Genomic DNA, 19,819 nt, shown 5'->3' on the forward strand with positions numbered 1-19,819 from the left:
GGGGCGGGGATTGTACCTGACCCACGTGTCCCAGCGCCCGGACTCCTGGGTTCCCAGCCCGGCCCGTGCACAGGGCGGGTCCCCGCTGCAGCCCGGGGATCGGCCGATGCGCGGGGCGCAGGGGAGGGAGAGAAACAGCCGCGGGGGCAGGAAATCGCTGCCCGGAGAAAGCGGCCGCTGGGGGGTCGGAGTCGAGGGGGGCTGGAGAGACCCCCCCCCAGCCAGCGCCAACGCAGTCGGGGGGGGGTCTGCAACTGAGCTAACCTTGGGGTTTATTTCCACCCCCTAGTAGGGCAGGGACACGGGGGGGGGGGGGGCTAATCCCAGCCCCCTCCCTGGGATGGTACTGAGAATGTGGCACCTGCCCCAGGCCCAGAATAACGGGGTCCTGCTCTCCTCGGGGGATGCCCTAGGAACTGACTAGGCCCCTTTTCTCCTCTCTCCAGATTGTCTGTCTGAAGAGACACGCCCGGTCTGTCCCTTCCCTGCTGCCACGGACCCCGCCTTGCCCCAGACCATGGCGATGGCTGCAGCGGGGCCGGCGCAGGTAGGATGCTGGTTGGGAGCTTGCTGGGGGCAGTGACTCCCCGGCCGGGCTCTGGCTGGTCCTGGCTGGGGGCCGAGGGGGGCCGGGACCCGGATCCCCCCCGCGCTAGTGACCCCAGGGCTGGGGGCAGCAGCAGCAGCTCCTGGGGGGTGGCGCTGACCCGGGCCAAGCGCTGACCCGGGGTAGGAATCGGCTCAGCGCGGTGGGGCCAGGCCTGGCCCGGGGTCCCACTTTGCACCAGCGCAGCCTGGGGGCTCAGGGGCTGCAGCAGCTGGAGGGCCGGGGAGCAGCTTTGGGGCCCCGGGACACCACCCGCAAAGCCGGAAGCGTCCCTGGGGACTAGGAAGGGGAGAGCCCTGGCCGGGCGGACATGCGGAGCCGGGTGCGACCCCTTTCCCCCAAGTCCCTGGCCTGACAATGGAGCCCTGAGGTGCCTGAGCAAGGGATGGGAGCTGGCAGTGAGCACAGGCCTGGGGCAGAGGCGGGGACTCCGGCCGGGGGGGAGGAGCCTGTTCCCTGCCCTGGGATTCGGGCCCTTCCCAGCGCCCAGCCCCAGAGCCCCATAGGGAGCTGAGGGCGACTCCTGTCCCCGGCCAGCAGGGCCCCGAGTCCCTGGGGGAGCTGTCGGGGGGAGTCTCCCTAGGTCACAGCTGCTGGGCTGGGTGTTATCCCTGTGAGTTGCTCCCATAGAAACCGCGTCCCCTGCTGAGACTCCGGGCTGGGGGCTGGAGCGGAAGGTGCTGAGTGTGTAACGCTTGTGCCAGCAGCTCCAGGTGGCGTTTGAGGACGTCGCTCTGTATTTCACCCAGGAGGAGTGGGAGCTCTTATCCCAGCCAGAGAAGCAGCTGTATCGGGATCAGATGCTGCGGAATTACCGGGCCCTCGTTTCCCTGGGTAAGGACCAATTTCCCTTCTTCTATTCGCAGCTGTGAATGTCTGGGTTCCCTTAAATCTTCGGCTGCCCATGTGCCACCAAGTGGTGGCAAATGTCAGTACTAGGGCTGTCAAGCGATTAAAAAAAATTTATCACAATTAATCGCACTGTTAATAATCGAATACCATTTAAATATTTTTGGATGTTTTCTACGTTTTCAAATATATTGATTTCAATTACAACACAGAATACAAAATGTACAGTGCTCACTTTATATTTATTTTTTATTACAAATATTTGCAGTGTAAAAAACAAAAGAAATAGTATTTTTCAATTCATCTCATACAAGTCCTGTAGTGCAATCTTTGTTGTGAAAGGGCAACTTACAAATGTAGATTTTGTTTGTTTGTTCGTTACATAACTGCACTCAAAAACAAAATAATGTTAGAGCGTAAAAGTCCACTCAGTCCTACTTCTTGTTCAGCCAACCACTAAGACAAGCAAGTTTGTTTACATTTACGGGAGATAACGCTGTCCGCTTCTTATTTACAATGTCACCTGAAAGTGAGAACAGACGTTCACATGGCACTTTTGTAGCTGGCATTGCAAGGTATTTATGTGCCAGATATGCTACATTTGTAAGTTGCACTTTCACAATAAAGATTGCACTACAGTACTTGTATGAAGTGAATTGAAAAATACTGTTTCTTTTGTTTATCATTTTTACACTGAAATATTTGTAATAAAAATAACAGTATAAAGTGAGCACTGTACACTTTGTATTCTGTGTTGTAATTGAAGTCAATATATTTTAAAATGTAGAAAAACATCCAAAAATATTTAATAAATTTCAATTGGGATTCTATTGTTTAACAGCACATTTAATTGTGATTATTTTTTTTAATTGCAATTAATTTTTTTTTGAGTTAATCGTATAAATTAACTGAGATTAATGGACAACCCTCGTCAGCACCTGTTGGAGGAGAACTCAGGTCTATACAGCCTGGGGCTAATTTTAGTATAACTTGTTTACTTTCATTATGTACCTCAGTCATGGCACAGCGGTGGTAGCAAACAAACAACCTCTTCCAGGAATCCCAGCCCAGACACCGATGGCAGCAACTCTGCCTCAAGGCACCCACCCTTACCCAGTTCCTAGGGCTCAGGGTGTAACTTTACACTCTGCATGTTTGTGGTTTGTTTGTTTGTGTGTTTTACTAGTGAAAGAACCTTACACAGTAATATCCTTAACCTCTATTTATTAACAATCACCAAAACGGAATGCTCGCGCTCAGCAGACAATGCTCACCACTCCCAATAAGGCAGACAAACTTTTCCTGCTGGCTACCAAGAGCAGGTTGTCTGGGGACTCCAGTTTCTGGGGGTGTTGAGGTCTGGCAGCTCTGATCTTTGGGCTGTGTTCTGGAGCTGGTTCCAAAGAACTTCCTGTTGGACCCCAGTTTATATAGTGAAACGTGAGTCCCGCTTAGCTGTACCTTTACCCAATCATTTTAAAGTAAAGTACTACAAAATAAGTCTTTGACCAATCTTAACATATTGGGAAACAATTCTTTACCCAATCATACCTTCGTTGATTTAAATGTAAAATTAATTATGCACCAGACAGAAACCAGACAGATAAACAATAGAGAAGTAGGGACCGTAAAGGTAAAACAAAGTAGAGATTTCACACCCACAACTGTTGATAAGTGATTCCTTACCAGACAGAATGCTATCAGACAAAGTTTTCTTTAACTGTCGTAAGATCTGTTTCTTTAGCTGGTGATGGTGGGTGCTATTAAGACAGGAGTCTTCTTAACAGCCCGATATTCAAGGCCGGCTCCAGGCACCAGCTTACCAAGCAGGTGCTTGGGGCGGCCGCTTCGGAGAGGGGCGGCACGTCCAGCTGTTCAGCGGCAATTCGGCGGACGGTCCCTCACTCCTGCTCGGAGCGAAGGACCTCCCGCCGAATTGCCGCCGCAGATCGCGATCGCGGCTTTTTTGTTTTGTTTTGTTTTTGTTTGGCTGCTTGGGGCGGCCAAAACCCTGGAGCCAGCCCTGCCGATATTACATTGTTTTAATGTAATTTAGATGGAATGTGCAGATGTTTGGGGAGGGTATGGAAAACCGTTCTGAAGCGGCTGCCGGGGGAAGCGAGCATGTATCTGTTCAAAATGGAGCATGATTAGGGACTTCAGCATCTCTGTTTGCTCCTCCATTACTTTTATCATCCACTCAGTGGCCATTTACAGCGACATAATGAAGCACAGTGTCTACACTGACACTTTGTCGCTAAAACTTTGCCTCAAAAAGCTCTACACCTCTCATCGAGGTGGTTTTATTTTATCACCAAAACAGTTTTTGTCACCAAAAGTCTCATTGTAGCGTGTACACCTCCACTGTTTTGTCAACAAAACTGTGTAGTGTAGACAAGACCTTAGTAATAAAACTGATTCTTTCCCCCCAAACAGGCTATTCAGGTTCCACACCGGACTTAATCCACCGGATCGAGGTAGGGGAGGCAGAGCTCTGGATCCAGGATGCCGAGAACTCCAGGGAAAGCTCAGGGCCTGAGAGCCCCTCCCGAGGTGAGTCATTGTAATCCAATCCCTTAACAGGGAGGGGAATTCACCACTGGAACACCTCCCTTAGGGACGGGATGGGTTCTCCATCACTGGGAGTCTGTCGGTGGAGATGGGGCATCTCTCTCTCAAAGCCCTGCTCCAGCTCAGCCAGCAGTTACTGGGCCGGAGGCAGGAATTGCTGGGGAGTTTCTCTGGCTGGGTTAGGCAGGAGGCCAGGCTGGATGGGCATAATGGGCTTCTCTGGGCTTGATATCTATGACCCGGGATGGGACCTAAGAGAGATGGGGCCTCAAAGCAGTGAAAGAGACATGAATTGGCGATGGGGAGGTGATGAGATGGGATGAGGAATGGGATAGTGCTATGTGACAGTGTGGTGGGGGATTTGAGGGGTGCTGAGGGAAAGAGAGAGCTCTCCTGAGGGAAGGACATGGGCTATGTTTACACAGAGGTAGTGCATTGGATTGGCGCATTGGAGTGGATTCATAAGTTCTAGATTCATTTCCTGAATGCATCACTACAGCGCTCCCTGTGCATCAGTTTCACCCTCTGTGTAATGGGGAGGGCTGTGAGGCCGTGAGGCTAACATCCCTCTGTGTGTGTCAGGGGATCAGACTCTGTAGAGCTGGGGGGGTGAGACAGGCCTACTGGTCCATAGTCCACAAAGCTCTCTTCTAGGCTTCCTTGCAGATAGGACTCATTCTAGGGCAAGAGTTCTGAGCCATTTCCCCCTGCCATTTAACCAGGACTCCCGGCAATATGGGAAGGGCACGGTGGCATTGACCCCAAGTCTAGGATCTACGGGAGGGAGCGCAGTGGGACAACCTTTCTCTCATCCCTCTCTCTTCCTGCTCCCTCAGTGGCACAAACCCTTTGACACTTCAAACTAACATTGCCTCAGTGCTAATGCTTAGCTCGCCCATCAGCCTAAATGAGGTCTGTGCTTGTCTGTAGATCGCAGGCCCGCTGTGTAGGAGCCATGAACACCTTCCTGCTTAACAGTATCCATTGATTGGCTTGTAAAACAATACAAAAGTAGTTTCAGGTTACATCACATAAATCCTGAGTAATTTGTCCCTTCCCCCACACCTGCAAGAAAAAACAAACTTCCAGTTTAGTTTTGCACAAGAAATGAAACATCAGGCCCAGGGAGAATGACTTCTTGAAAAGGACTCACTCCCCCACAGGAATAAGCTGTGTTGTTCTAAGCACCTTTATGCTGGTCTAACTATGTCCACATTAGAGGGCTGTAGCCCTTTAACTAAACTGGTTTCAAAGTGGTATAGTTAAAACAGTACCAAAACGGGGGAGCAGGCCTCATGCGACAAAATGGGGGGGGAAGCAACGAACCAACAACATAAAATCCTCTGATTGAAATAAAAACTAAATCCGTTTGAAAAGAAAAACCGGACCCTGTTTGTCCTGCATTCGCATGTAGGGGTCCTGGTCCTGGATCAGGGCCATGCTGTACCAGTTTCCTGGGCACTCTACAATTTAAGCATAAAATGAGACACGAGGTGCATGCTCATGTGGGAGCAGGTGCTAGGTGCTGCACAAACAAGTTAGGGTAGAACCACCATAAGTCAGGCTGCAGATTTGTCAGAGCATTTTGTATCAAATGGGCACTGACCATTCACAGCAGCACCCTCCACCCAGCACCGTGACCCTAATCCTGGCCTGGTGTGGAGAGGCTTGGGGGCTGGGGGGAGACTCTAGTGAGCCTGCCCCGTGCTCATCCCACAGTGTTAGTCCCTGGAGCTCCTGGCTCTAGGGCTTGTCCTGGTTCCCTGCCCACACCCCACAGCAACAGTTCCTATCCCGTGGGGCTCACGTTTGATCTGTCATGGGTGGGACAGAGGGGCAAATGTGAGTGGCACTTTGGCCCTGGATGCCAGGTTACACTGCCTGGTGCAGGGCTTCGGGCCCAGCCCCGTGGGACAGGAGTCACTATTGCGGGGTGAGTCACGGACAAATGGGAAAATTGAGCTATCGATGAGATTTTTCTCACTTTGACAAACCTGCAAACTTAACCGTGAGCCAACACCAGGATTCCCTCTGCTCTCTCCAGCAGGGCACGGGATCCCGGGAGGAACGAGGAGACAGTCTGAATGTGGGGAAAGTGTGAGAGGAAAGCCGGATCCCACGGTCCACGGGGGGAACCGTGGACAGGATGGAGTCAATCCCCATGCCGAGTGTGGGGATAGACTCAGCCAGGGACCGGACCTGGCTACACACCAGAGGCTTGCCGCGGGGCAGCAATCCCATGGCTGTGTCGATTGCGGCAAGAGGTTCAGCAACGCCTCTGCACTGACCCAGCACCGGCGAACGCACAGCGGGGAGCGGCCGTACCGCTGCGCCGACTGCGGCAAGGGCTTCATCAGAGCCTCCGCACTGAACCAGCACTGGCGCACACACACCGGGGAGCGGCCCTACCGCTGCGCCGACTGCGGCAAGGACTTCGCTCAGCTCTCTCACCTGTCAGCACATCAGCACACACACACTGGGGAGCAGCTGTACCGCTGTGCTGACTGCGGCCAGAGCTTCTGCTGGGCCAAGTCACTGCACCGACATCGGCGCACGCACACCCAGGCGTGGCCATACCACTGCGCCGACTGCAGCAAGGACTTCAGTGATGCCGCCTCGCTGAGCCGGCACCGGCGCACGCACACCGGGGAGCGGCCCTACCTCTGTGCCGACTGCGGCAAGAGCTTCGGCAATGCCTGGACGCTGACCCAGCACCGGCGCACGCACACCGGGGAGCGGCCGCACCGCTGCGCCGACTGCGGCAAGGGCTTCAGCAACGCCAGCACGCTGACCCAGCACCGGCGCACGCACACCGGGGAGCGGCCGTTCCGATGCACTGACTGCGGCAAGCGCTTCGGCAACGCCAGCACCCTGACCCAGCATTGGCGCACACACACTGGGGAGCGGCCGTACCGCTGCGCTGACTGCGGCAAGGGCTTCAGCAACGCCAGCACGCTGACCAAGCACCAGCGCACGCACACCGGGGCACAGCCATACTGCTGCACCACCTGCGGCAAGGACTTCAGCCAACAGGCAAACCTTACCAGGCACCTAGCCACACATGCTAATGCTTCTCTACTGCCACCAGGACCTGAGGGGCTTCTGGGGGCCGGTGGGTTTGGCACAGCTCCAGTAGATGCAGACCAGGCTGTGGTCCTGTCTCCATGATGCCCAGCGGAGAGTCCATATGGGGGCAAGGAAGGGAATTTGGCTGAGCACTGTGGGGAAAGGGCGGGCAGATGGATTGTGGAGATGCCCATGAGCTTATTATGCCTTCAGAGCAATTGGTCACGGCCTATTCCATTAGTGTGACCCTCCCACCCCATCTAGCTGGGATCCAGCCAGGACACGCCCTGCCCTGCCATCTAGCTAGGATCCACCTGTCTCTTTCTGTCTCTCTTTGACTTACCCACCCCTCTACCTCTCTAACTGGGACCCAACCAGGAACTTCCCCCCACAACCATCAGTTCCAGCCAGGACACTCCAGAGGTGTGATTTGCCATCCTATCTCAGCGTCGATTGGTCTGAGGGACGGGGCGGGACAGCCTGTCCGTGTGATTGAAAGAAGACTCAGGAACTGCTCGTGCCGTCTATTTTAAATAGAAATGTGATCAATAAGAAATATATAACGAATCTTTAACAAAGGTCTAACTATATTTGATATTAAAGAAGCTGATCCATTCTGTTGGCATGGGGAGAAGCCAACGTGAAATGTAAATCTTTAAAGTGAACCAACCAAAATGTTCTCTAAGGCCTAATTGATTATGAGGCCTGATGAACTTTGTGACTGGCAGGTGCCCAGAGAGAGGGTCACATATGAAGTGATCCTACTGACCTGGTCACTGAGGTGTAGGAAACAAGTCCTGGTATGGAGATGCATAGAGCGGTCTTGTGTTATTTCACTAACTGTTCTCTCCTGTTGCTGGTGGACCAAGCAAGTGAATCAAATGACTGTATATGGCTGCGTTATGAACTACTACCCAAGGACAGAGCCATCCAGGAGGGGGAAGAGACTTTATTCTAACTTCCAGAACATTGCTGCAGACAGCTAAGATGGAAAGAGCATGGAGTCAGACACAGTGGGCCAAAGGAGCATGGAGCCCACGGAAAGGAACTTGCAGAAATAGGTTACTGACTGGAGCTGAGCCAGCAGATGTTCAGTGCATGGCCCAGCGTGTCTGACCTAAGTGGAGAGGGCACAAAGTGTTTGACACAAAGACACTGGAGTTTTCTCCAGGAGTTGCAAGAGGCCTCGTTTTCTCATTGGACGATGAGAAGGGCCATAACTCATATCCTGGCTGGACTTTTTTTTGGCCATGAGTCCAGATCACTTCCTGATTGGGCCACATTAGCTTTGCCCATCAAAAAAGGTATAAAATGTCCCGCTCCCTGAAATAGAAACATCTGCATGACAGTGCTGGTGAGTGGGAGCATACTTGCCTGGCCAGGTTGAGCACCTCGTACTGAGTAACAACTGAAATCTGGTCGCTGACAAGCACCACTGAGAAATTCTCACAGAGAACAGGCGGATGGCTGTCACAGCAGCTTGAGTGAATCACCTGAATGAACTCCCTCTCTGTCTCTAGAGCCAGCCATCGCAGTGGTGAAGCTGAGCTGGAGAAGTCACCTCCATGCCAACTCCAACTGATACATATAGCAAAATGACATTTATTATAGAATCATAGACTATCAGGGTTGGAAGGGACCTCAGGAGGTCATCTAGTCCAACCCCCTGCTCAAAGCAGGACCAACACCAACTCAATCATCCCAGCCAGGGCTTTGTCAAGCCAGGCCTTAAAAACCTCTAAGGATGGAGATTCCACCACCTCCCTAAGTAACCCATTCCAGTGCTTCACCAGCCTCCTAGTGAAATTTCCATGTATTGTTTATCCAATTAATGTCATGGTTGTGTTTAAACTAAATGCTTCATATCAGGGTTAAAACCCTCTGGACGACTAAAATCTGTGATGTGTCTTTGTATTTCATTAGTCATGAGTTGTCCAGAAGTTACACTGAATCACTAACAGGCTAGGTTTACACTATAGAGCCTATGTTGATGGGGCTATACCAGCATAGTTACCTAGTATAGATGAAGTGTATGCTGACAGAAGATGTTTTTCTGCTGGGGTAGGAACACCAACTTCCCGAATTTTGAGCATATGCAGGCGACAGCAGCACATCTATGGCTATGCAGTCATAGCACCGTAGTATATATTGTTGCTAAATAGACGAAAGGGCTTATTCGATCGATTTGATCTTTAATAGTGCTGTTAAGCAATTAAAAAAATTAATCGCGATTAATCGTGCAATTAATCGTGTTGTTAAACAATAATAGAACACCGTTTCTTTAAATATTTTTGTATGTTTTCTACATTTTCAAATAGATTGATTTCCGTTACAACCCAGAATACAAAATGTACTTCAGATTTATTTTTGATTACAAATATTTGCATATAAAAAAACCCAAAAGAAATAGTATTTTTCAATTCCCCCATTATAAGTACTGTAGTGCAATCTCTTTATCATGAAAGTTAAACTTAGAAATGTAGAATTATGTACAAAAAAACCTGCATTCAAAAATAAAAGAATGTAAAATTGTAGATCCTGTAAGTCCACTCAGTCCTACTTCTTGTTCAGCCAATTGCTGAAAGAAACACGTTTGTTTACATTAGCAGGAGATAATGCTGCCCGCTTCTTCTTTACAATGTCACCTGAAAGTGAGAACAGATGTTCGCATGGCACGGTCGTAGCCGGCGTCACAAGATACGTATGTGTCAGATGTGCTAAAGTTTCATATGTCCCTTTATGCTTCAACCACCATTCCAGAGGACATGCGTCCATCCTGATGATGGGTTCTGCTTGATAATGATCCAAAACAGTGTGGACTAATGCATGTTCATTTTCATCATCTGAGTCAGGTATCACCAGCAGAAGATTGATTTTCTTTTTGGGTGGTTCGGGTTCTGTAGTTTCTGCATTGGAGTGTTGCTCTTTTAAGACATCTGAAAGCATGCTCCACACCCTGTCCCTCTCAGATTTTTTAAGGCACTTCAGATTCTTAAACCTTGGGTTGAGTACTGTAGCTATCTTTAGAAATCTCATATTGGTACCTTCTTTGCATTTTGTCAAATCTACAGCGAAATTGTTCTTAAAATGAACATGTGCTGGGTCGTCATCCGATATTTCTATAACATGAAATATATGGAAGAATGTAGGTAAAAAGAACAGGAGACATACAATTCTCCCTCCAAGGAGTTCAGTCACAAATTAAATTAATGCATTATTTTTTTAATGAGCATCAGCATGGAAGCATGTCCTCTGGAATGGTGGCCGAAGCATGAAGCTACAAACGTTTAGCATATCTGGCATGTAAATACCTTGCAATGCCAGCTACAAAAGTGCCATATGTCACCTGAAAGTGAGAACAGGTGTTCATTGTAAATAAGAAGCGGACAGCATTATCTCCTGTAAATGTAAACAAACTTTTTTGTTTTAGCGGTTGGCTGAACAACAAGTAGGACTGATTGGACTTGTAGGCTCTAAAGTTTTACATTAATTTGTTTTTGAAGTGCAGTTATGTAACAAAAAAAAAAATCTACATTTGTAAGTTTCACAACAAAGATTGCATTACAGTACTTGTATAAGGTGAATTGAAAAATATGATTTCTTGTTTGTTTTTACAGTGCAAATATTTGTAATAAAAATATAAAGTGAGCACTGTACACTTTTTAAAATATTGACTTCAATTACAATCAGAATACAATGTAGAAAAACATCCAAAAATATTTAATAAATTTCAATTGGGATTCTGTTGTTTAACAGTGATTAATTGCGATTTTTTTTTTTAAATCGTGATTAATTTTTTAAGTTAATCATGTGAGTTAACTGCGATTAATCGACAGCCCTAATTTTGAAGCGTTAACTATGCTGACAAAAGTACTCTTCCACGGAGGTAGCTGTGTCTATATTGGGATTTTGTCGAAATAGCTGTTAGTCAGGGATGTGTTTTTTTTTTTTTTTTTTTCCGTCATACCCCTGAACAATGTAGCTGTGCCAATATAACTTTCAAATGTTGACCAAGCCTCAGTTGAGATCACGGAGGCTGGAGAAACTCATTACGCTAACTAGAGTGCTTCTGTCAATGTAGCTAATGTCATTCAGGGAGGTGGCTTTCCTTCTGTCCTAGGCTAGGTCTACACTACCCGCCTGAATCGGCGGGTAGAAATCGACCTCTCGGGGATCGAATTATCGCGTCTCATCGGGACGTGACAATCGATCCCCGAATTGACGCTCTTATTCCACCAGCGGAGGTGGGAGTAAGTGCCGTCGACGGGAAGCCCCGGAGGTTGATTTTGCCGCCATCCTTACAGCGGGGTAAGTCGGCTCTGATATGTCGAATTCAGCTACGCTATTCGTGTAGCTGAATTTGCGTATCTTAAATCGACCCCCCCCCCCCCCGTAGTGAAGACGTAGCCTTAGTCTCTGTCAGCATAGCAGACAATGTTCTATTTAGAACAGGAAACAGCTTTCCCGTAGCAAAAGTTACTGCAGGAAACCCTGAGGGCATGTCTACGCTACAAGTGCTACGGTAGCACAGTGTAGCATTGTACTTACCACAGCGAGGGAAGGGGTTTTCCCGTCTCTGTAGTAACTCCACCCCCTTGAGAGGCGGTAGCAAGGTAGATGGAAGAATTCTTCCATTGTCTTAGCTGCATTTACAGTGGGAGTAAGGTTGACCTAACTAAGTTGCGCAGGGTGTGACATTTCTATATTTAAGTTTTAGGTGTTGACCATGCCTGAATGTTTCAAAGAGTTCATCTTAGAAATCTACAGATTTTTCCGGTCAAGAAAATTGACAGCTTCTTAGACAGAGGGGAAGGAGCTTTGAATTAACTTGTGAGATAAAGATTTTTACCACTATTTAAATGTATGGTTATAGTGGCATAAGAACTGGTTAAATTCTAGAGAAAGTAGAATAGCTTCAAAATCATTCCCTGCATGTTAGGTTTTGGTTTTAACATGGAGTAGTCTTGTGCCTGTACAAGCTTGGCTCTGAGTATCCCTGGGCATTGTGCTCCTGAAATGAATTGACATTTCTTGATAATGAAGTAATTTGACTAAATTTCTAAATTCTGCTGAGAATTGGTGTCAGTTCAACTAAAGAAGCAGTCCTGTGACTCCATTAGCAGATAAGCTTGAGTGGAAGAAGAATCCATATTGAAGGATCCATAGTCCCTTTCTGGTAGCAAAATCACTCACCCAGACTAGGATAGAACTAAAGTTTGTCTTTGTAAGAAGAGTGTGATTAAAAAAAACCTTGCATAATGGAATGGCACGTTGCAGGCACTGAACCTCACCCACCCACTCCTCCATTAGCCCATAACCTCTGGACTGGCCCCAATGGGCTTTCCTGACAGGATCATTGTTACCTTGTCAGAGCCTCTCTTTTCACGCTACTTCAGTTGTTTTGGTGTTTTGCGCTAGCCTGTGATAGCAGCCGCAGTCTCACTGAAACCACTTACACATCTGCAGTAGTAATTAGCCAAGCCTATAAAAAACTGGACTTGCTTTTTAGTTTGGAGTATAGGCCCGTTAACAATGGATTCCACCTTCAAGGGATGTGGATAGATGTGGCCTCTTCCTGCCCAGTGTCCCAGATAAGAGGGTCTGCCTGCTCCTCTTTTGTACTAGGACACTGACACTAATCATAAGCACCCCTCTGTTCACACCCTACACACCAGTGTAATAGTCTTTGCACAACATAGGCCTTGTGAGGTATCATTTGATAATGAATAATGACCTGATCATTAATGTTCTTGCGTGAGGTATGGACGCAGTGGGTATTCAGAGTTTTGGAATTATGACTAAAGTGTGAGTATGTCAGGGGAGTTGTTACCCAGGTCTGTCCTAAAGCGAGGAATGCGTGTTTACCTCAGTTTACATCTAAACCGTAAACAGGGCCATCAAGGCAGCAGGGGGAGGAGATGGCAGGAAACAGAACAGTTTGCATTTCAGCAAGTACAAGTGAGGGAAGAAAGAGCATGGAGCTTCCTTCCTCACCAGACTCCACGTCGCCTTCCTCACAGCTTGAATAAACTTTACTTTGAGGGGTGACCCTCGGCAGAACCCATTTAAAAGATTTACAGGACTATAAAGATGTGGGCTCGACCTCAAGAGATGAGCAATTGAATCAGCTGAAAGGCTACTGTATTATAAAAGTGTACAGAGTGAGGTCTTTTCTGAAAGCTAATGACACTCTGGTGATTAACATCATTATGAAATTGGTGAGGCCTCATCTGGAGTACTGTGTCCAGTTTTGGGCCCCACACTACAAGAAGGATGTGGAAATATTGGAAAGAGTCCAGCGGAGGGCAACAAAAATGATTAGGGGGCTGGAGCACATGACTTATGAGGAGAGGCTGAGGGAACTGGGATTGTTTAGTCTCCAGAAGAGAAGAATGAGGGGGGATTTGATAGCTGCTTTCAACTACCTGAGGGGGGGTTCCAAAGAGGATGAAGCTCGGCTGTTCTCAGTGGTGGCAGATGACAGAACAAGGAGCAATGGTCTCAAGTTGCAGTGGGGGAGGTCTAGGTTGGATATTAGGAAACACTATTTCACTAGGAGGGTGGTGAAGCACTGGAATGCTTTACCTAGGGAGGTGGTGGAATCTCCTTCCTTGGAGGTTTTTAAGGCCCAGCTTGACAAAGCCCTGGTTGGGATGATTTACTTGGGAATTGGTCCTGCTTTGAGCAGGGGGTTGGACTAGATGACCTCCTGAGGTCCCTTCCAACCCTGATATTCTATGATTCTATGAAATGTCTGTATTAACACTATATGAGGAAATGTGGGTACTTAACAATACTATGTTTTAAAGTCTGTGGCCAAACAGGGAGAAACAGGTTCCCTCCCAGACAGGTGTCTCCTATGTAAATTAAACATGAGGAAAAGAAAACAATGGAAGCTCCATTTACATACAGAGGGATGGGAAGCTCACAGGAACAGAAGAACAGCATGAGGTCATCCTGCTTCTTGAAACAAGTTCATTTAACTTTGAAAGATATAAGCAAGGACAGAAGCCACCTTTTGGCATTCATTGCTAGTCAAACTCAAGAGGGCAGAGCTCTTGCAAGCTGAGAAAGATGGGTCCTTCAACACAGGGAGGGTTGAAGTCTCTGGAACTGAATATAGGGGAGAAGCCTGCTTAGGCAAAGATCTTTCACTTTTGTGGAAGATCCTAATGTGACGGGTTGGATCACAGAAACCCCCTTGGGGCTGCCAACTGATGTGCCAAGACTACTTCTGCCCCTGCTTTCCCTGCCAGCTTGGGACTCCAGCCCCCTGTCTTGTTGAGCCAGACACGCCAGCCTGCTCCAACACAGACCCAGGGTCGGAACCACGTGCCCCAAAGCTGCAGACAACTGAAAGCAGCTTAAGAAGTGTTCCTGTCTTTAACACTCAGATGCCCAGCTCCCAATGGGGTCCAAACCCCAAATAAATCCATTTTACCCTGTATAAAGCTTATACAGGGTCAACTCATACATTGTTCGCCTTCTAGAACACTGATAGAGAGATATGCACAGCTGTTTGCCCCCCCCCACTATTAACACATACTCTGGGTTAATTAATAAGTAATAAGTGATTTTATTAAAAACAGAAAGTAGAATTTAAGTGGTTCCAAGTAGTAACAGACAGAACAAAGTGAATTACCAAGCAAAATAAAATAGAACACACAAATCTATGTCTAATACAGTAAGAAAACTGAATACAGATAAAAATCTCACCCTTAGAGGAATTCCAGTAAGCTTCCTTTTACAGACTAGTCTCCTAGTCTGGGTCCAGCAATCACTCACACCCCCTTGTAATAGTCTCTGCCGAGGTTCGGCCCTCAGCGGGGCTGTGGGGTATCCCACCGCCTCGCTACACCCCTGTAGTTACTCTCCTTTGTTCCAGTTTCTTTCCAGTATCCTTAGGGGTGGAGAAACTAGCTCTTTAGCCAGCTGAAGACAAAATGGAAGGGTCTCCCACAGGCTTAAATAGACTTTCTCTTGTGGGTGGAGACCCCCTCCTCTCTCCTATGCAAAATCCAGCTCCAAGATGGAGTTTTGGAGTCACAGGGGCAAGTCACATGTCCATGCATGACTCAGTTTTTACACGCAGCAGCCATTGCTTACCTGCTACCTTGAACGTCCTCATGTAGACGTCTTATGTGGATTGGAGCCTTCCAAGATCCATTGTCCCTAAGATGCGTCTTGATTGGGCACTTAATTTGCACATTCCTTTCTCAAGAAGCTGACCAAATGCTTTACTAAGGCGACTTAAAAATCAAGCCAGTATTCATAACTTCGAATACAAAAATGACACATGCATACAAACAGGATTAAAATTCAGTAGATCATAACCTTTACAGAGAGATGTTACATGGCATATGTAGCATAAAATATACTCTAGTATGTCATATATACATTCATAAGCATATTTCCATAAAGTCTTATGGGGGGCACCGTCAGACCTGACTAAAGGAAAATCAGCCATGGCTGGGAAGAAGGATGACTGGTGAGAGAAACCATCTTGAACAAAGCCTGGTAGATTAAGTTTTAGACTGTTTAAAGCATGTTTTGTTTGGTTTTACTTGCAACTCTTTCTATCTTCATTCCTTATCCTTGAGCTCACTTAACCTTGTATATTTTGTTAATAAATTTGTTTAAAGTTCACTATAAATGAAGTCAGTGCTGTGTTTTAAAGGGAAGGGTGCATTTTCTCCAGGTAAGTTGAGATATGATGTGCTTTTGGGGGCTTTAGAGGAACAAGCAAACATTATTAGTTCTCCGAACTGTCCAGGAGAGAGCTGGACATTACAGAGTGCACAGTATGGGGAAAATTCAGGACTAGGAGTGTGTTGGGGGCATCTCGGTGTTTGTAAACAAGGCTGGGGAAAGCCAGCATGGGGCTGTAGACAGGCTGTTGGTGTAAGGGAAGATTTTAACAGCCCAGCAAAGTGCTTAGGGCACTGCCGGTAACTGGAATATTGATTATTATGCTTATTGCCAAAAGCAGCTGCAAGGCCTCTGTAGCAGCCTTAGCATAACTAGGCGGGAGGGGAGGGGGAGTGACCATGAGACTTGAGCATGATCCGGCACCATCCTGTCTTCTTAAAAACTGCTGAAGTATAGAGTTTTGAAAGACAGGGCGTCTCTCTATATCTGACTTCTGGTGTGTTTGTCTGGATCTAGATCCAGACAAACACACTTTGCAACAGTGTGTTGTTGCAAACAGACTTTGCAACAACATATTTTTTATAAATAACGGCTTGAAACTTGTTTAACAAACTGCTTGCTTAGCGGTTATTGGTGATTGACAAGCTATGTGATACTTACAAGCATAAAAAGGTAAAAAGGTCTCAGTTGGGTGGACTCTGCTGTGAACCCATCTTAAGGTCAGTATAGTGGGGAAGCTGCCCCACTCGATGGAGAGAAGGGTTAAAGCAAGCCAGAGGGGCTGTGCAGATGGGCAGCCAATCAGAAAGGGCCTGTGGGCAGCCAATCACGGCCAGGCTTGGCCCTATAAAAGGGCTGCTGATCAAACAAGGGATCAGTCTCACTCTGACTAGCACTGGAGGAGGACTGGCTCCTGGTGGAAGGAGCAGTACCCTGGATAGAGCAGCTCCAGCTGACTCCTGCCAGACTTTGGGCCTAGATATGAGGGCTGAGTGGGTGCAAGGGCTCTGGGGAAGTGGCCCAGGGAATGAAGGCAGTAAAGGGGAGTGAAGGAAGGCAGCAAGTGGCTGCCGCTCAAGGGTCCCTAGGCCGGGGCTCAGAGTAGTGGGCGGGCCTGGTCCTCCTTCTCTTCGCCCCCTTTGCCCCACTGGCTGCTAGTGGGAGTGGCCAACTAGAAGGATGGCAGCTTGCCCCTGTGAGATGGGCTAGACTAAGTGGCCACAGTTCACCATGGTGGCATGGGGCAGAACTGAGGACGGCTGATTTCCCCTGGAAGGGGGGAGAACTGAGTTGGGACCTAGCCGCAGGGCTGTGCTCTGAAGGGGATGCTGCACGCTGGGGAGCAACGCGGGTCCCAGATGGTGGAGAAGGCAACAGTGGGTGAGTCACCACCTGCAAAGGGTGCTCCAGGGCTGGACTTGAGCTAATTCCCAGGAGCAACTAGCAGGAGGTGCCCCGCTGGTGAGTCTTGACTTGCTACAGGCAGCAGCAGCAGATGGTAGGCAGGCCACCGGAAGGCTGTTGTTAACCACTCCAGACCTTTGGGGTAACTATTGTTTTGGGGTGCTCTATCATCTGTTGTAGGTGCTTGAAACTTACTTAAAGTAACAGAGGGTCCTGTGGCACCTTTAAGGCTAACAGAAGTATTGGGAGCATAAGCTTTTGTGGGTAAGAACCTCACATCTTGCATCTGAAGAAGTGAGGTTCTTACCCACGAAAGCTTATGCTCCCAATACTTCTGTTAGCCTTAAAGGTGCCACAGGACCCTCAGTCTGAATCTGTAAAAAGCAACAAACACAGCTACCCCTCTGATACTTACTTAAAGTAGAAGCTTTAAGTGAAAGCACTCCTGCGTTGTATGGCTTGTGCCAACCATTTCTACCCAGCAACACATTAGCTCCATCTCTTATCTTTTCTCATTGTGCTAAAAGCCCCATCTGGTTGTGGGACATACAACACACAGTGTCTTTGTTCTTACATATTAGTAAGGATATATGAGTATGAAAAATCAAACTGAAACTTCTATCTCAGGCTAACGAACAGGCCTATAGACTAACACTGGGCACTTTGGAAAACTTGCCCCTGAACAACTAGTGGTAGCCAGGAGCTGGGAGTCCTGATGCCCTGGGTGAAGAACATGGAGCACGCACTCATTACTCCAACAGCCAGAACCGTGCTGGGGAGGACGCTGACGGATGCTAACCGGTGCCAGTATTGTGTATATATGAGCATACAGTGGAAGGCTGCCTGGCTCCTCTCTCAAGCCAAGGTCAAGCAACCAGTCAGGAGGGTTGAGGGGAAGGTATAAGAAACACTAAAAAGCCAAAGAAATATCTGTCCCTGACCAAAGCATAACCTCATTGTCTACCCTTCCCACAGGGTATAAAAGAGGTGGTACCAAAGCCCCAAGACCCTCCAAACTGGAACATGACCATAAATTGTAAGGGGTGGGACCAGAGGTGTGCACTGCAGGTATATTTGGGCCTGCTAAGAAGAAGGAGGTGGGAACAAGAACACGAACACTGGGGAAAAGGCCCTGTGTTGTCAGAGCTATGGATATGCTTGCCTAATTAACCCCAATAAACATTGCATTGCCTGCACTTTGGTCTTCTGCTTTCTGTCTGGGTGTCAAGAACCAGGTGAAGGGAAAGCCCCTAACACCTAATTCCTATTTTCAAAAGTGACAAACTCCTGAGAAGCCGAAGTCTCCTTGAAAGCCAATGGGATCTAGGACCCTAGGTAATTTTTGAAAATTTCACCACTGCTCTGGCAGTTTCTGTTATCTGACAATGAGCTCAGCTGTAGAACAACCACAAGATACTGAGCCATAGGCAGGAACTGCTGGGGCATTATCTGTCCTGCGTTACAAAGGAGGCCAGAGGGGATGGGCAAAATGGCCCCTTCTAGCCTCAAAATCTTTGAAAATATTGTATTTGCCTTTAAAAATCTACCTGTAAACTAAAACAAAAGCAAAGTAAATGAATCCTTCCATAAACAGTAACTAGCACAGCATTGCCCACTGCACATGTCCAAAAACAGTGACCCAAGCCTCAAAAAATCGAGTCAGTTTAAAAACCATGAGCCCCTACAAAATAGGTTTTGTTTATTTGCCTTGTTGTTTCATAGCCATTAGGGGCTGCATTTCCAAGGTTTTCTCTCAAGCCTCAGGGCTTATCCTTTTTTGAAAAGACAGTGAAGGTTTTGGCATAAACAATTCCAGGAACAGGGGATTTCAGGAATATCAGGTTGTGGAATCTCCATCTCTGGAGATATTTAAGAGTAGGTTAGATAAATGTCTATCAGGGATGGTCTAGACAGTATTTGGTCCTGCCATGCGGGCAGGGGACTGGACTCGATGACCTCTCGAGGTCCCTTCCAGTCCTAGAATCTATGAATCACCCAAATATCACAAGACTCATGCCGCCGCCACCACCCCTCCCACTTTACAAATGGCTCTGGAGTGAGGACATGGGCTGGCTGTGGCTGTCACAGTGACTGACCAAGTATGTCTTGGGTCACCACGTCCCTGGGCTGTTTGCCTGTTCTCAAGCAGCTGGCCATGCCACTTCTTGCCCCAGCTTTATTCTTGCGCAATACCCACCAGCTGCTCCAGGCCTGGGCAAGGTAAGCAGCTGCCTAGGGCAGTAGATTCGCGGCACTGCGATGTGATCCACCCTCCACGAGCTTGCTGGGCGCAGCCCCAACCTGATGCACAGTCACTGTTCCTTAAAGCATGTGGCTCTTGTCCCCTTTGAAATGGAACTAGACTAAGGCGCAGTTATCAATGGTTTCTGTGCATCTGCAGGGTACACACGGTGCGCGCGCGGCCTACACACATTAACACAACGACCCTGATCCCCACCGCAGGGCTGCTAGCGCCTCGGGGTGAAAGGGGAAATCCCCCGGCCCGGCTGCGGGAGCTGGCAGCGCAGGCGCGGGGAGCGCAGCAGGGCTGGAGCCGGCGCGTCCCGCAGCGCTCAGCGAGCGGCCCAGAGGCGGGGCCTTCCCGGGCCAGCCCGGCCCGTGTGCAGGGCGAGAGGCGGCCCCGGGGAGGCACCAGCCGCGGGGCGGGAAGTC

General features: G+C 48.4%; 1 protein-coding gene across 3 annotated transcripts; it reads left to right on the plus strand.

Annotated features, from left to right (window-relative positions):
• The first annotated feature begins 328 nt into the window (after positions 1–328).
• LOC112108275 (zinc finger protein 501-like) lies at positions 329–8,765 on the plus strand. Of its 3 annotated transcripts, none has more exons than XM_029913803.1 (4): positions 329–547; positions 1,312–1,441; positions 3,893–4,009; positions 6,072–8,765. In XM_029913803.1, exons 1-4 carry the CDS (start codon positions 518–520, stop codon positions 7,193–7,195), a joined length of 1,401 nt encoding a protein of 466 aa, XP_029769663.1. In that variant the 5' UTR covers positions 329–517; the 3' UTR covers positions 7,196–8,765. The 3 variants fall into 3 exon arrangements, with proteins under 3 accessions (XP_029769663.1, XP_029769665.1, XP_029769664.1); XM_029913805.1 differs by having other exon boundaries at positions 6,075–8,765; XM_029913804.1 differs by having other exon boundaries at positions 1,315–1,441.
• The last annotated feature ends 11,054 nt before the right edge of the window (positions 8,766–19,819 follow it).

The sequence above is a fragment of the Terrapene carolina genome, unplaced genomic scaffold (genome assembly GCF_002925995.2).
Source record: "Terrapene carolina triunguis isolate 2854851 unplaced genomic scaffold, T_m_triunguis-2.0 Scaffold926, whole genome shotgun sequence".
Classification (NCBI taxonomy): Eukaryota; Metazoa; Chordata; order Testudines; family Emydidae; genus Terrapene; species Terrapene triunguis.